The sequence below is a fragment of the Pleurodeles waltl genome, chromosome 3_1 (genome assembly GCF_031143425.1).
Source record: "Pleurodeles waltl isolate 20211129_DDA chromosome 3_1, aPleWal1.hap1.20221129, whole genome shotgun sequence".
NCBI classification, from domain to species: Eukaryota; Metazoa; Chordata; class Amphibia; order Caudata; family Salamandridae; genus Pleurodeles; species Pleurodeles waltl.
Genome location: NC_090440.1, coordinates 877,519,810 through 877,536,645, shown reverse-complemented (window position 1 = coordinate 877,536,645; position 16,836 = coordinate 877,519,810). Strand labels below are relative to the sequence as shown.

At 47.4% G+C, this 16,836-nt stretch overlaps 1 protein-coding gene across 7 annotated transcripts in view; it reads right to left on the bottom strand.

Moving 5' to 3' along the window:
• Positions 1-1,889: 1,889 nt before the first annotated feature.
• Positions 1,890-16,836, bottom strand: part of THRAP3 (thyroid hormone receptor associated protein 3) — a 222,794-nt gene continuing 207,847 nt past the window's right edge. For all 7 annotated transcript variants that reach the window (XM_069223850.1, XM_069223848.1, XM_069223853.1 and 4 more), the window contains one exon: positions 1,890-2,745. In XM_069223850.1, coding sequence (XP_069079951.1) covers positions 2,527-2,745 — 219 coding nt within the window. In that variant the 3' untranslated portion in view covers positions 1,890-2,526. The remainder of the gene's footprint in view (positions 2,746-16,836) is intronic.

Genomic DNA, 16,836 nt, shown 5'->3' with positions numbered 1-16,836 from the left:
CCCAGCACACTTCTCAGTCAAGTCAGCATCAGTATCAGGCAAAAAGTGGGGGGTAACTGCAACAGGGAGCCATTTCTTTACAGTGCTCATGCACATATGCCCTCACCTGTGGTATAGTGCACCCTGCCTTAGGGCTGTAAGGCCTGCTAGAGGGGTGACTTACCTATGCCACAGGCAGAGAGTGGTGGGCCTGGCACTCTAAGGGGAGTGCCATGTCGACTTAGTAATTTTCTCCCCACCAGCACACACAAGCTGTGAGGCAGTGTGCATTTGCTGGGTGAGGAGTCCCCAGGGTGGCATAAGACATGATGCAGCATTTAGAGACTTTCCCTGGCATCAGGGCCCTTGGTACCAGGGGTAGCATTTACAAAGGACTTATCTGGGTGCCAGGGCTGTGCCAATTGTGGGAACAAAGGTACATTTTAGGGAAAGGACACTGGTGGCTGGGGACTGGTTAGCAGGGTCCCAGCACACTTAAATCGTAACTGGCATCAACAAAAGACAAAATGTTAGGGGGTAACCATACCAAGGAGGCATTTCCTTACACCTCCTACTGGAGTATTGCCTATTCAATATCTTAGTATTTGTATTACTATGATAAAGTATTTTTTTTTTTTTTTTTTTAACAGTGTGTGGTTCTTTTGTGTGTCTAAGTGGTATGTGACTAGTGGTACTGCATAAGCTTTGCATGTACCCTAGATAAGTCTTGGCTGCTCATTCACTGCTACCTCTAGAGAGCCTTGGATTCCTAGACACTGCCTAACCCTCAGTGAGAGGGGATGCCTGGACCTAGTATAAGGTGATAACACCATAGGTGCTCACCACACACCAGGCCAGCTTCCTACACTTATTTTGGAGGTGATACCCTAATTTGGGCCCCAAAGCACTGGGGATATCCCATTCCCGGTGAGCTATGTACTCAACCTTCAGTTTTATTCTGATTAGTCACACTATCAAACCAGAACAATGAGGTCTGCACTTTTTGATTTCTCTTACTGAAAACACAACACAAAATAATTCTATTTGACTTTTTGGGGACTGTAGTCCAGGCTGTACTCTTGTTTCAAATGTACTACTACAATTATTTATCTTGGTCTTCCCTTCTTTGACGCAAAGAATCCAAAATGCTGCCGCTCATTAGATTTTCAATCAACCCCATTACAGTCACACTTCTCAACTGACTATGTTGGCTACCTACTTCAAAACGCATTATTTTCAAAAACTGTCTAGTTTAACAGGCCCTTTTCCTTCTGGTAACAGCTATCTCATCAGTATGGGGATGGTTGCACTCAGATCATCTCTGAATCGTCTGAGAATTTCAAAAGCTAACGAAGCATAAACTGGGGGACATTTTGTTTCCTTTAGAGCAAACATCTGAAAAACTTCAAACAATAATTAAAAGCTTAGAAAACCATATTGTCACAAACTTCCAAATCATGGCTGTTTCCTTATTACATTTTTTTCTGCCTGACCTGGCCAGCTTTCCTAGCACCACAATGCGCTTCTTACAGTCTGCACTCACAAATTTCATAAATCAAAACAAACCACTTGCACCCGTTTTACTTAAGACTTCCTTGCTGCATCAGTTTGTCCAAGATTTTTATTTGTGCATAACTGAGTTTCATAGCAGGATTGCAACTGATTTCAGAAATGTACAACTACTCTGCAATATATAATAAAAATGTGCATACTTGGAAGCGTGCAAATAAACTTTAAAAAATCATTTGTTTTCATGTGTAAGTAGCAGAATCCAGTAATGCTGATATGCACTAAAACAACTTTACAGTGGCCAGATACGAGATACGGAGGGTCAGAGAAACAATTTCTGCACTGAACACAATTTGAGGGGAAAAAAGGAAAAAAAAAAAAAGATTCAGACCGAGCCAAAGTTATTTAAGTTAGTTTTTTTTTATTTAACGTGCTTCATTTCTTCCCCTCCCCAATAAGCGAGGCTTTGAAACGGTTTCTAAAAATTATACCCTCTTTAAAGTAACTGCTGTTACTGTATATGCAAAGGCTTAAAATAGGTAACGCAGAGGTTTAAAAAACAGAATACACAAAAACGTAGGGTGGAGGGTTGAGAATCTACTGAAGCCTCATTGTTGGCAAGTTAATCCCCACTTACAACATCACAAAAGCAAATCAAAAAATAGGTTTCCTCATTGGGCCGCGCAACGATGAATCCACAGTGTCTACATAACCCACAGCCAAAATAGGAAATATATATAGATTAATCTGATCACATCAGAAATGAGGAGCAGGGGAGGGATAAGAAAAAAAATGTATTTATGCACACAACCTCTTCTGAAGAAGTCCTGCAGTTGATTCGCACAAACTGCCCAGGAACACCAGCAAATGCTCAACTGCTGAGTTTGAGGCTGACTTTAGGAAAAAAACAGACTTGTAAATTCAGAGAACCCCATGTGGAATGCTGGGAAGTCCTTTTGGGGGCACACAGTAGTGTCAGACGTCCTTTTTACAATGCCAGGCAACGCAGACCTCGATTAACGCAGTCTGTTCCCATCGCTAGTCTGCAGCAGATATGGAGTTTGACTTCTCATCTCTCGTCTCAGCTCCACTTTCGTCTTCTATTTCACCTTCTTCTCCACTGAACTTATCATGCGACCATTTAGGGCTATTGCCAGGTTTCCTGAATAAGAATCGTCCCCGTCCTCTGGAAAATGCTCCCCGGCCTCTTCCTCTGTTTGCCCACTTGTCCTCGTTTTCCCCCTCTCTCTCGTCATGCTATAAAGAGAACAAAGAGATAATAAATACTAAGAAAACCTAAATTGCACCAGATCACGATAACTTAACACCAAGAAGACAAGTGGACTAATGCATCAGATTCATACAGATGGGGAGTTATCAACCCATGCAGTCTTTACTTAATGCTCCAGAACATAATTTAACTGTACAGGGAAAAGAACGCTGAGTCCATAAAAACTTGACTCACTAAAAACACGTCCAAAAGGGAACACAGTATGATTAGAAACAAATGCTCCACGCTCATCACTACTTACGTGACATGCAATCAGTGTCTGCCACCACAAATCTGCAAGTTTTTCATTACCCCAAGTTTAGAATAAGCTAACTTCGATTCCAAGGAAAACTCAAAGGAAAGTGGTTAGGTGGAAGCATTCACCATCTCAGTGGTAGACCTTTGCTTGCCCATGTGTCCATCTCATCACAACCTAAGAGTGATACCTTTTCACTTAAAGGAATATCATTGACCAACAGTGTGAACAAAACTGACTTGTGTGACAAAAGCACTACAGCATCTTAAGACGCTTGCCCTGAATTACAGTATACATACCTTCATAGTGGCAACTTTGCCAATGGCAATTACACACTCAATATCAGCTTTCCTAGGCAAGTGTAAAAAGTTGATAAAGCCAATTTAATAAAATCCAATACTACTCTAAGAGCAAAAGTAGATGCTTAGAAAAACAAAGACAAAATCTAGTATAGCATGATTATGCAAAGTTATGTTGTCCGCTCTTGTAAATTATACAGCTCAAGCAAAGACAAGTAACACCAAAATCTAAAATATTCCTAACATGTGCATCAGCCTTGATGGTATTATGACTCATAACCTAATCAAAAGATGACCACTGCATGCCAGTGCAACTTACAAAGTGAACAGGGACGGACGGCTAGGTCAGAGTCTTTACATAAGTAGAGGACATAGATACCCTTAATTATTCATGAGTAGCTAACTTCACAATATAGGTAAGTCATATTGCTGCAATTCAAACTAGAGAAGCTGGTGTGTTTTGCACTTGGAGATAGGGACACAGCTAATCCCTTCAACATTGAATAGTGTGCATAGAAAGCCCATAGAAAATCAGTGTTCCATTGAGAATAAAAATGGCAAAATTCTAGATCTGCCGGAACAAGGCTGGCAATTTTAAGTATTTGAGGTCATTTGTATCCAAAATAGATCATGAAAGTACTCAATGGATTTACAGGCCTGTAGAACTCTGGTTCTGCTCTCGAGAAACACCAAAAGAATATTGCCGAGGCTTAGAAATTGGAGTTTCTCTTCACGGCTGAGACTAATTCAGAGAAGATACCTTGACCCAAAACTCGGAGCCTGCAACTGCTAGTGTGAAGGATTGGAATGATTGAAATGATTGACTGAGACACTAAGTGCGGTCCAGAACTAGATGGAGCTGAACAAGCATTAATGAAACTCTAAAACACTAGAACCAGCCATATATGGATATTAAACTATGTCCTGGTAGCACAGATTTAGAGGCTCAAAATACCATTGTTGAAAGTCATCAGGACTACATGTGCAAAGTGAAGGAACTGCAATAACACATTGGAATTTCTGAATAAACTCCAAGATTGTGAAGTGAAGGAAATATTTCAGCAGATCCACTAATACCCCCTTCCCCCCCCCTTTTCTGACCACCAATTTCAGACTTTACAGTCTACAAATTTGTAAACACCAAAGTAGCGTTAGGGGAGTCTAGGTTTAATTTGCTGTCTAAAGTGATATGGGCCCAGGCTGCTGAATTCCCACGACTGTTTGGTTAATTCAAAAAGATGTATGCAAAAGAGATATTAGCAATGAACGCAAATGGAAAAAAATGAATCTGAAGGAAGTATGGTTTACAATTTTCAGCATCTGTAACTCCAAGCAAGTTAGTGAGAAAACTGAACTAGTCAGAGGATTATGTAAAGCTCATGAGATGCTGTAAGTCTCTAAACAGCATGCAGACCAGCTGAGTGCTCGGGACGTCTTTAGAATGAACAAACCAGTTACTTGCCTTATCAGTTAAGCCACAATGCCTAGCCACAGATTCCTTACCTTTGAATTTCCCCAGGCGTCACATCAAGATTTTCCGTGAGCAGTACCCCTGCGTATCAGTAGGTGGTGCCACTCAGCTCCGTCCACAAAGACACAAAGAAAGTTATGTCTGCGTCACCTCTACAGTTACTTTTCACTCCAGAAGCACAGAGCCATGAAGTGCCCTGACACTGGTGTGTCCAAACTAGGGCCATGAAAACACTAGAAATGTGTCTTTTGAGTGGGGAGGATATGTGGGTTTGTAAGGAATCTGCGGCTAGATATTGTGTCTATCAGATGAGGCGTTACCAAATAGAGACTTCTAGCTGCTGATTTCTTACCTTTGAATTGATATCAAAGCATAGTGGCGAGGCTGCAGACAAATTTAAACTAGGAAGTCCTGCAGGACCTAATGGGCGAGATACCAATCACTGCTGTGTGACTGTCCAGGCAGTAAAGTTTGGTTAACGTGTGCAAGGAAGCCCATGTTGCTGTCTGGCAGATGTCTGGGACTCTACGTGCTAACGCAGCCATCGCAGCTTTCACTTGTGTGGAATGAGAGCACAAGCACTCGGGAGTTTGGGTGGAATGAGCGCTCAAGCACTCAGGAGTTTGCGTGGAATGAGCGCACAAGCACTCGGGAGTTTGCGTGGAATGAGCGCACAAGCACTCGGGAGTTTGCGTTTTGACTAATGCGTAGCATAGTTAAATGCTAGAACGACCCATTGAGAAATGGTCCATTTCTACGCCTCCCAACCTTTCTCCGCATCACCATACTCCATGAAGAGGTTGTCATCCACTGGGAACTCTGGTGCATTGAAGGCAGAACGAAATGCATATTTTTGGGTCCATTCAGTAGAGTCGATCCTCTTCTTTTGAGGGATGTGGAGGAGTGCAGAAAGTGGACAAGGTGACAGATTGCACCACATGAAATGGTGTTACCACTTGCGAAGTACCAATTTGTCTGGAAAAATGGACAAGAATTAAGGCTGGGATAATAGTCTGCAGCTTACTCGCCCTCTGGGCAGATGTGATTACCACAAGAAATGCAGTTTTGATCGTAAGCAGCCGCAGGGGACAATTATGAAGGGGCTCAAAAAGAGCACGCATCAAGAATGTGAGGACCAAATTAAGGTCCCACTGAGGCATAATAAAAGGAAAAGGGGAAACGTATGCACAATACCTTTGAGGAATCTATTTACAATAGGTAACTTAGAGAGGGTTGGTCAGGCAGCTGCAAGACGGCAGACAGCAGCAATATAACCCTTTGGAGTGCTGATCTTGAGAAATCTGAGCAGGAGTAGTGTAGGAAGTTGGCTCTGTATGTGCTATTTCAAAGTAAGGAATAGCATGCACAGAGTCCAAGGGTTCCCCTTAGAGGTAAGATAGTGGCAAAAAGAGATAATACTAATGCTCTATTTTGTGGTAGTGTGGTCGAGCAGTAGGCTTATCCAAGGAGTAGTGTTAAGCATTTGTTGTACATACACATAGACAATAAATGAGGTACACACACTCAGAGACAAATCCAGCCAATAGGTTTTTGTATAGAAAAATATCTTTTCTTAGTTTATTTTAAGAACCACAGGTTCAAATTCTACATGTAATATCTCATTCGAAAGGTATTGCAGGTAAGTACTTTAGGAACTTCAAATCATCAAAATTGCATGTATACTTTTCAAGTTATTCACAAATAGCTGTTTTAAAAGTGGACACTTAGTGCAATTTTCACAGTTCCTAGGGGAGGTAAGTATTTGTTAGGTTAACCAGGTAAGTAAGACACTTACAGGGCTTAGTTCTTGGTCCAAGGTAGCCCACCGTTGGGGGTTCCGAGCAACCCCAAAGTCACCACACCCGCAGCTCAGGGCCGGTCAGGTGCAGAGTTCAAAGTGGTGCCCAAAACACATAGGCTAGAATGGAGAGAAGGGGGTGCCCCGGTTCCGGTCTGCTTGCAGGTAAGTACCCGCGTCTTCGGAGGGCAGACCAGGGGGGTTTTGTAGGGCACCGGGGGGGACAAGCCCACACAGAAATTTCACCCTCAGCGGCGCGGGGGCGGCCGGGTGCAGTGTAGAAACAAGCGTCGGGTTCGCAAAGTTAGTCTATGAGAGATCTCGGGATCTCTTCAGCGCTGCAGGCAGGCAAGGGGGGGGTTCCTCGGGGAAACCTCCACTTGGGCAAGGGAGAGGGACTCCTGGGGGTCACTTCTCCAGTGAAAGTCCGGTCCTTCAGGTCCTGGGGGCTGCGGGTGCAGGGTCTCTCCCAGGTGTCGGGACTTTGGATTCAAAGAGTCGCGGTCAGGGGAAGCCTCGGGATTCCCTCTGCAGGCGGCGCTGTGGGGGCTCAGGGGGGACAGGTTTTGGTACTCACAGTATCAGAGTAGTCCTGGGGTCCCTCCTGAGGTGTCGGTTCTCCACCAGCCGAGTCGGGGTCGCCGGGTGCAGTGTTGCAAGTCTCACGCTTCTTGCGGGGAGCTTGCAGGGTTCTTTAAAGCTGCTGGAAACAAAGTTGCAGCTTTTCTTGGAGCAGGTCCGCTGTCCTCTGGAGTTTCTTGTCTTTTCGAAGCAGGGGCAGTCCTCAGAGGATGTCTAGGTCGCTGGTCCCTTTGGAAGGCGTCACTGGAGCAGGATCTTTGGAAGGCAGGAGACAGGCCGGTGAGTTTCTGGAGCCAAGGCAGTTGTCGTCTTCTGGTCTTCCGCTGCAGGGGTTTTCAGCTAGGCAGTCCTTCTTCTTGTAGTTGCAGGAATCTAATTTTCTAGGGTTCAGGGTAGCCCTTAAATACTAAATTTAAGGGCGTGTTTAGGTCTGGGGGGTTAGTAGCCAATGGCTACTAGCCCTGAGGGTGGGTACACCCTCTTTGTGCCTCCTCCCAAGGGGAGGGGGTCACAATCCTAACCCTATTGGGGGAATCCCCCATCTGCAAGATGGAGGATTTCTAAAAGTTAGAGTCACTTCAGCTCAGGACACCTTAGGGGCTGTCCTGACTGGCCAGTGACTCCTCCTTGTTTTTCTCATTATTTTCTCCGGCCTTGCCGCCAAAAAGTGGGGCCTGGCCGGAGGGGGCGGGCAACTCCACTAGCTGGAGTGTCCTGCTGGGTTGGCACAAAGGAGGTGAGCCTTTGAGGCTCACCGCCAGGTGTGACAATTCCTGCCTGGGGGAGGTGTTAGCATCTCCACCCAGTGCAGGCTTTGTTACTGGCCTCAGAGTGACAAAGGCACTCTCCCCATGGGGCCAGCAACATGTCTCGGTTTGTGGCAGGCTGCTAAAACTAGTCAGCCTACACAGATAGTCGGTTAAGTTTCAGGGGGCACCTCTAAGGTGCCCTCTGGGGTGTATTTTACAATAAAATGTACACTGGCATCAGTGTGCATTTATTGTGCTGAGAAGTTTGATACCAAACTTCCCAGTTTTCAGTGTAGCCATTATGGTGCTGTGGAGTTCGTGTTAGACAGACTCCCAGACCATATACTCTTATGGCTACCCTGCACTTACAATGTCTAAGGTTTTGTTTAGACACTGTAGGGGTACCATGCTCATGCACTGGTACCCTCACCTATGGTATAGTGCACCCTGCCTTAGGGCTGTAAGGCCTGCTAGAGGGGTGTCTTACCTATACTGCGTAGGCAGTGAGAGGCTGGCATGGCACCCTGAGGGGAGTGCCATGTCGACTTACTCGTTTTGTCCTCACTAGCACACACAAGCTGGCAAGCAGTGTGTCTGTGCTGAGTGAGAGGTCTCCAGGGTGGCATAAGACATGCTGCAGCCCTTAGAGACCTTCCTTGGCATCAGGGCCCTTGGTACTAGAAGTACCAGTTACAAGGGACTTATCTGGATGCCAGGGTCTGCCAATTGTGGATACAAAAGTACAGGTTAGGGAAAGAACACTGGTGCTGGGGCCTGGTTAGCAGGCCTCAGCACACTTTCAATTGTAAACATAGCATCAGCAAAGGCAAAAAGTCAGGGGGCAACCATGCCAAGGAGGCATTTCCTTACAAGTAGTATGGGCAGAAAGGTGTTAAGGAGGCCTGCGCTCCAAGCAAGAGCCGTCCTGGAAACTCCAGTGCACAAAACTGCTGACATTGCACGTTCTCGGCAGAGGCGAACAGATCTAACCAGGGCTCTCGCTGCTGCTGCAAGACTTTCTACCACCACTGGATGGATGCGCAACTCATGATCCGCTAGGAATCGACAGCTAAGTTTGTCTGATCCAGCGTTTAGGGAAACTGCCAGATATAGAACCACCAGGGATATGCTGTCCTGCTTTTCCGGTCACATCCAGAGACGCAGGGCCTCTTAAAAGACCTACGACTCCACCCGCCCTGCTTATTGCAGTACCACATGGTGGTGTTGTATGTGAACACTTGCACAAGGATTCCCTTGATTGAGGGTAGAAAGGCTTTCAATGCCAGTCAGATTGCACGGAGCTCCAGCAGGTTGATGTGAAGTGCAGATACCACCAGAGACTAGGGCCTTCTGATCTACATCTCTCCCAGATGGCCGCCTGTAGGAAACTACCCTCTTTCTTAGCATGGTTACTCCCATTTTCTGACTGTTGTCAGTGTGCGACTGTGTTCCATGGCATCCTGCTAACCAGGACCCCAGTGATTATGCTCTCTCCCTTCAAACTTGGTTACTTGAACCATTTACACCCCCACATTTGTCATACTAGGGACTTGAATGGGGGCACCAGTATAAGGTACCCAGGGCATTGGGGTACCAGGGGATCCCCCACGGGCTGCAGCATGTATTATGCCACCCATGGTGAGCCCATGCAAAATGTATCTGCGTGCCTGCCATTGCAGCCTGCATGCACCATTTTCATTACAGGTCAATTTACCAGGCCACTGTAAGTCACCCCCTATGGTAGGCCCTCTTAGCCCAGAGTGCGAGTACCTGGGTGTAAGGGCACCCCTGCACTAGCGGAGGTGCCCTCCCAAACTCCAGTTCTATTTTTCTGGACTTCGTGAGTGCAAGGACACCATTTTACGCGTGTACTGGACATAGGTCATTACCTATGTCCAGCTACATAATGGTAACTCCGAACCTAGACATGTTTGGTGTCAAACATGTGGTAATCATACCCCAATACTGTTTCCAGTATTGGAAGTATGATTCCATGCACTCTCAGGGCTCCTTCGAGGACTCCCAGCATTGCTCCTACTAGCCTTCTGGAGTTTTCCGGGCAGCCCAAGCTGCTGCCACCCCTCAGACAGGTTTCTACCCTCCTGCTTCTTGAACAGCTCAAGCCCATGAAGACAGAACAAAAGACTTCCTTTGGGAGAAGGGGGTAACACCCTCTCCCTTTGGGAATAGGCATTACATGGCTTGGGAGGGGTAGCCTGTCCAAACTACGGGTATGCTTTGAAGGGCACATTAGGCGCCCTCCGTGCATAAACCAGTCTACACCGTTTCAGGGAGCTCCATTCCCTGCTCTGGTGCGAAACTGGACAATGGAAAGGGGAGTGACCACTCTCCAGTCCATCACAACCCCACAGGTGGTGTCCAGAGCTCCTACAGAGAGTCCCTGGGTTCTGCCATCTTGAATCCAAGGTTGGCAGGAACCTCTGGGAGCATCTGAGTGGGCAGGTCAGGCAGGTGATGTCAGAGCCCCCTCCTGATAGATGGTCACCTGGCTTGGTGACCATTCCCCCTTTCATGGTTATTTAGGGTCTAACTCTTGGGTAGGTCCTCAGAACTGGCTTGCAAGATTCCATCAGGACTCATCTGTAACCTTTACTTTGACTTCTAGCCACTGGAACTGCGACTCGACCCATCAGGAACTGACAATCTGCTTCCATGACAAAGACTACTTGCAAAATTGTTTACATGGCTCCTTTCAGCTTCTGCAACATTTCCCCAACTGTGCATCCTCTGAGAGCAGCAAGTCTTCAGTCTGCACAAGAAGGACAAAGGCATCTCCCTTGAAGTGAAGGAGTCACTCCCCTACGTCGCCAGGCACCAACTGCAATGACAACTGGCTGCGTGGATCTCCTCATCTTCAGCTGTGTGGTTCCTGAATCACGGGTGGTGGTCCCGAATAGTCCTCTTGGTTCTCTGCCAGCTGTCCAACTCTGGTGGAGATACGCCTTTGCCTTCCCACGCAGGACAGTACTCCTGTGCACTGCGTCTCTTGCATCTACCAAGGCTTGTTGGCATCTCCTCCAAGTACCTGCAACTACAGTTATCCTGTATTGGTATCTTTCATAAATTCACATGCTTGAATCATCCCCGAAGTGGGAGTCCCACGTTATATTTAAAAAGCAGTAAGTAAAAATTTTTTATAGGCTATAATGCTAGCAAAATCACACATAGCCTATCCATGTCCTTTTCTAAAAAAGAAACAAACTTGATTTATGACCAATCAGGCTCCAGCACCTTCTAGAATATTCCCCACAGAGGCTCATTCCCCCAGATTTTCTACCGTACGTCGTGTGAAGGGAGTCTTCCTGAGCTCTGCTCAGTGGTTTCCCTATCAAGACAACCTTTTTCTTCAGAAGATGTCTGATTCTTTGAGGAAAGGCCTTTTCTGCCCTTGTAAGACCTGTGGCAAGGATAGCCCTCATGTGGATGATCCACATAAGGACTGTTTATATTTCCTACATACTGTACATTAGGTAAACAAGACTAAGATATGCCGCATCTTCTCTGCAAAGACCCTTAGAGACAGAGAATTAAGACTGTTAATCTGGTAACAGGCTAACTCCTGTACATCTGGTGAGGAGAATGAGACAGAAAAGCCTCATAAAAAGGTCCAGATCTGCAGACCTGGGGCAGGCTGAGAAAAGCAGGAAACATCACAACACCCACCATAAAGAGGGTGCCAAGAACATACAAAACTAAATTTCGTCTGTGCCATCCTCTCCTCGTTGCAGAAAGGATTCCTGCCACCGTTCTCCTTCATCAGAGCCTCCCACTTCCAGAAAGGTTTCACTTAAATTCAAGATGAGACAGCTGTCGATGACTGACGACGGTTTCCACGGTTAGTCTCCACCGTCTTGTCGACAAGACAGTCGTCGACATCTGTTATGAAGGCTCCAATTCCTTCAGTCCGAGTCACTGATAAGTAAGTGGGGGGGGGGGGGGGGAGAGGGGATGGGGGTTGAGCTACTGGTCGTAGAGCCATGTCTTGAGGAGTTTCCTGAATGTCAAGAGGTCTTGGGTCTGGCGAAGGTGGAGCGGTAGGGAGTTCCAGGTCTTGGCGGCTAGGTGAGAGAAAGATCTTCCTCCAGCGGTGGTGCGGCGGATGGAGGCGAGGCTGGCGGAGCGAAGATTGCGGGTGGGGGTGTGGAAGGTGAGTGTCATTGAGGTAGGCTGGGCCTGTGTTGTGGAGGGCCTTGTGTGCGTGGATGAGGAGTTTTAAGGTGATCCTCTTTGACACTGGTAGCCAGTGAAGGTCTCTGAGGTGGGGGGAAATGTGGTCACGGCGTGGGATGTCCAGAATTCCTTGCAGTTTTGTTAGGAGTTTGGTTGTTATTCCTGCGTTTCCGTAGTCCAATCGGCTGCTGACCAGGGCATGGGTGACAGTATTCCTGGTTTCGACGGGAATCCACTTGAAGATTTTGCGGAGCGTGTTGTAGCAGGAAGAGGAGATGGCATTGACCTGCTGAGTCATGCTGAGTGTGGAGTCCAAAATGAAGCCTGGGTTGCGTGGGTGGTGGGTGAGGGCGCGGTTCCTAGGGAGGTGGGCCACCAGGAGTCATTCCAAGTTGAGGGGTTGGTGCCAAAGATGAAGATTTCTGTCTTGTCTGTGTTTAACTTGAGGTGGCTTGATTCCATCCAGCTGGCGATGGCGTGAAGTCCGTTGTGGAGGTTGTTCTTTGCAGTTGTAGGGTCTTTCGTGAGGGAGAGGATGAGCCGAGTGTCGTCTGCGTAGGAAACTATGTTGATGTGGTGGGTTCGTGCGATGTTGGCGAGGGGGGCCATGTAAACGTTGGAGTGTGGGACTGAGCGAAAATCCTTGGGGAACGCCACAGATGATTCTGGAAGCTTCTGACAGGAACGGTGGGAAGCGGACTCTCTGGGTTCTGCCTGAGAGAAATGACGAGATCCAGTCGAGTGCCTTGTCACGGATTCCAGTGTTGTGTAGGCGTGTGCGGAGAGTGTGATGACATACCGTGTCGAAAGCTGCGGAGAGGTCCAGGAGGATGAGTGCTGCTGTTTCTCCTTCGTTGAGCATGGTCCTAATGTCGTCTGTGGCAGCAATGAGTGCAGTCTCAGTGCTGTGATTTCTGCGGAATCCGGATTGGGAGGTGTCGAGTACCTTGCTGTCTTCCAGGAACCGGGATAGTTGGCTGTTTACAATTTTTTCGATGACCTTGGGTGGGAAGGGGAGGAGGGAGATCGGCCGGTAGTTCTTGGGGTCGTCTGGGTCTGCCTTTTGTTTCTTTAGCAGGGTGTTGATTTCTGCGTGCTTCCATCTTTCTGGGAAGGTGGCTGACTCAAAGGAGCTGTTGATGGTTTTGCAGAGGTGGGAGGCGATGATGTTTGCCTTATTGAAGATATGGTGTGGGCAGGGGTTCGATGGTGATCCGGAGTGGATGGAGGCCATGGTGGTGGCGGTGTCCTCTATGTTGATGGGGGTCCAGGTGTGGATGAGGTGGGTGTTGCTTGGAGCGTTGGGTTCTTGCGTGTTTGTAGTCAGCTGGTGGGTCTGGGGTTTGAAGCTATTATGGATTTCTTCTATCTTTCGACAGAAGTGGGTTGCCAGTGTCACTGTTCGTGCATATTTCTGATAACTAGTGAACATATTTAGTGTGTTTACTTAACTCCTATTGGAGGGTTGCCTAGTATTCTGGTACAGTGTTACTGTAACAGAGACCCCCGTTTTGTTTTCTATCACCGAGTGTTTTCTTTCATGTGTCTAAATGTGTGCCTACAGTGGTATTGCATGAGCTTGCATGTCTCCTAGATAAGCCAGTCTTCTAGACACGTGTGTACACTAATAGGGGATACCTGGACTTGGTAGAAGGTGTCAGTACCTTAGGTACCCACCGCACACCAGTCCAGCTCCCTACACCGCCCCATCTCAGAAGCAACACATCTGTCACTACTGTGAGATTTAGCTGAGGAAGGGAGAGAAGTCTGCCTCTGACCCAATCACAGTTCGTTTGCCAACACTGCATGTACGTTTTGAAGTTCCCTCTGAGATATGGACCATGTTAAAGGGTATTCCTGATGCTGCGCCCATTGGAATTTCAGATTCCACTGCTGAGCCCGCATAAGCATCTAGTATGTCACCAGAAGGATGCAGGAGGCCATAAGGCCCAGCAGCCTAGAGTCACTCACCGAAATCCAGGATAGCGGTAGACACAGCAGTTTCATAGCCTGAATATCCTGGACCAGCCACTCAAGAGGATATGCCCAAAACTGCACTGTGCCCAGAACAGCTCAGATGAGGAGCGTCAGAGGGAGTCAGGTGCAACTTCAGCACGTTCATAATGAACCCCAGCAAATGCAGGTGGTTTGCTGTAATCTGGAAGTGGGACAGCCTGGGGCAAGCTCACGTACTGAGATTAGAAGACTGGTACCCCTGATCTCCACAAATGTGTTGCAACCACTGCTGTCACCTTGGTGAGCATCTGAGGGGCACTGGAAAGACCAATGGGGAGCACAGTGAACTGAAAATGCTTGTGCCCTACCATAAACCTGAGGTAGCGCTAATAAGCAGGCAGGACAGGGTTGTGTGTAGGCATTCTGCAAGTCCAATGTTACCATCCAGTCTTCCGGGAAGACAATATCTAAGCCAATGTGAGCATCTTGAACTACTACTTTTTGAGGAAGAGGTTGAGGGTTTGTGGAAGACCCATGTCCTTTTTTGGGAATAGCAACCACAGCCTACTTCTGTCTCCAGAACCCTCTCTATGACTCTCTCTGCCAAGTGAGCCATGATTTCCTGTCAGAGCAAGGACAAATGATCCTCCATCAGCCAGTTTTAAGTTGGAGTTACTGAGGGAGTGGAGGATCTGAAGGGGAGGAAGTAGCCCCTCTGAATGATATGTAGAACCCACCTGTCCGATGTTATAGACTGCCAGTGGGGGAGATGACGGTGGAATCTGCCACCAACTAGAAGCCCATGTTCTAAAACAGCAAGATTAGGAGGGTTTGGAGGCTGCAGCTGTAGGGGTGGTGTTGGTTGGAGCAGATCGCTGGTCACCCGACCCACGAGGTTGGTAGGAACTTGCCCTCGCAGAGGCAGGTAAGCTTGCGGGGGATGGTGCCTGGGATAAGCCTGGCGCTGCTGCATTGCTGAATGCCCGTTCCGTAACCACAAAGGCAGACTGGGGATGACGAGGGCAGCAGAGAGGCCCATGAACTTGGCCATAGCCTGAGAGTCCTTAAAGCGCTCCAGCGCAGTCTGCCTTGCCTCCAAAGAGACATTTCCCATCAAAGGGCATGTCCATTAGAGAAGCCTGCGTGCCACCATCATCAAAACCACTATGCCCAGCCAGTAGGTCATGCCCAAACAACAGCATATAGAAAAACTCTCTGCATCTCTCCCATCTTTGACTGCTTAAGAGCATACACCCCAGGCTTCCTTGGGGACCTGTGGCAGCACTTGTGCAACCGTGTCAGTGTGTGGGAATAGCAGTCCAATAAGCATCCGGAGTTCACTGACCACAATGCAAAGATGGCAGAAGAAAACATTTTCTTGCTAAAGGGTGTTGTTGGTTGTTCCATCTCTCAGAAGAGAAGGGAGGTGCAGTCAGGCATGGCGTAGGATCCGAAGAACCATGTTCCTCCATTGTGTCGGTTGTTGGAGAAGTGGAAGCATGCTTCTCCTCCTAGAGCGGTTGAGATATTCCACTCGACTGTGACAGAGACCTCTGTGGAGTCGCCTGCTGGGCCGCTAGCAGTTTTAGGGAACTCTTCCTCAAAGCCTTCGCCGCCATGGCCCGGCAGAGAACGACGTACTCGCACTCCAGACACAAGGTGTGGGTCCATAACTGACATGGTACTGTGACAGGTGCCACACGGTTTAAATCCTGTTTTCCTCGAAGACCTTTCCTTCCACACACCAGGAAGAAAAAACCTCAAAAAAGGGAACAAAACGTAGAAAGAAGCCTGTCAAAAAAATGAGTGCAGCTCTCTCCAGATCCGCACTGACAGGTGTGGAAAGAAAAGAACTGACGTCAGTGCATCGACAACGTTGCGCAGAGCATACCAATGCCACCTACCAGCGCGCAGGGGTACTGATCACGAAAAATCTTCCAGATGCAGTCTGACGCCTAGGGAAATTAAAAAGTAAGGAATGTCTTTGGCCAAGATAATGGGGAAAAATAGGCAATGCAGACAAATGGAAAATGTCACTTACCCAGTGTACATCTGTTCGTGGCATTAGTCGCTGCAGATTCACATGCTGTGCACAGTCCGCCATCTGGTGTTGGGCTCGGAGTGTTACAAGTTGTTTTTCTTCGAAGAAGTCTTTGAGTCACGAGACCGAGGGACTCATCCCATTTAGAGTCCATTGCGCATGGGCGTCGACTCCATCTTACATTGTTTTGCCCGCAGAGGGTGAGGTAGGAGTTGTGTATGCTAGTAATAGTGCCCATGCAATGGAGTGAATGCGTATGTACATAATAAAGTTTTAAGTAATATATTTACAAATGTACAAATGTTTAAGATCTACTTCTAAACGGCTACAGGCTCCCGGGGAGGCGCATGTGAATCTGCAGCGACTAATGCCACGAACAGATGTACACTGGGTAAGTGACATTTTCCGTTCGATGGCATGTGTAGCTGCAGATACACATGCTGTGCATAGACTAGTAAGCAGTTATCTCCCCAAAAGCGGTGGTTCAGCCTGTAGGAGTTGAAGTAGTTTGAAATAATGTTCTTAATACAGCTTGACCTACTGTTGCTTGTTGTGCAGTTAGCACATCTACACAGTAGTGCTTGGTAAATGTATGAGGCGTAGACCATGTTGCTGCCTTACATATTTCGTTCATTGGAATATTTCCTAGAAAGGCCATGGTAGCACCTTTCTTTCTGGTTGAGTGTGCCTTTGGTGTAATAGGCAGTTCTCTTTTAGCTTTAAGATAGCAGGTTT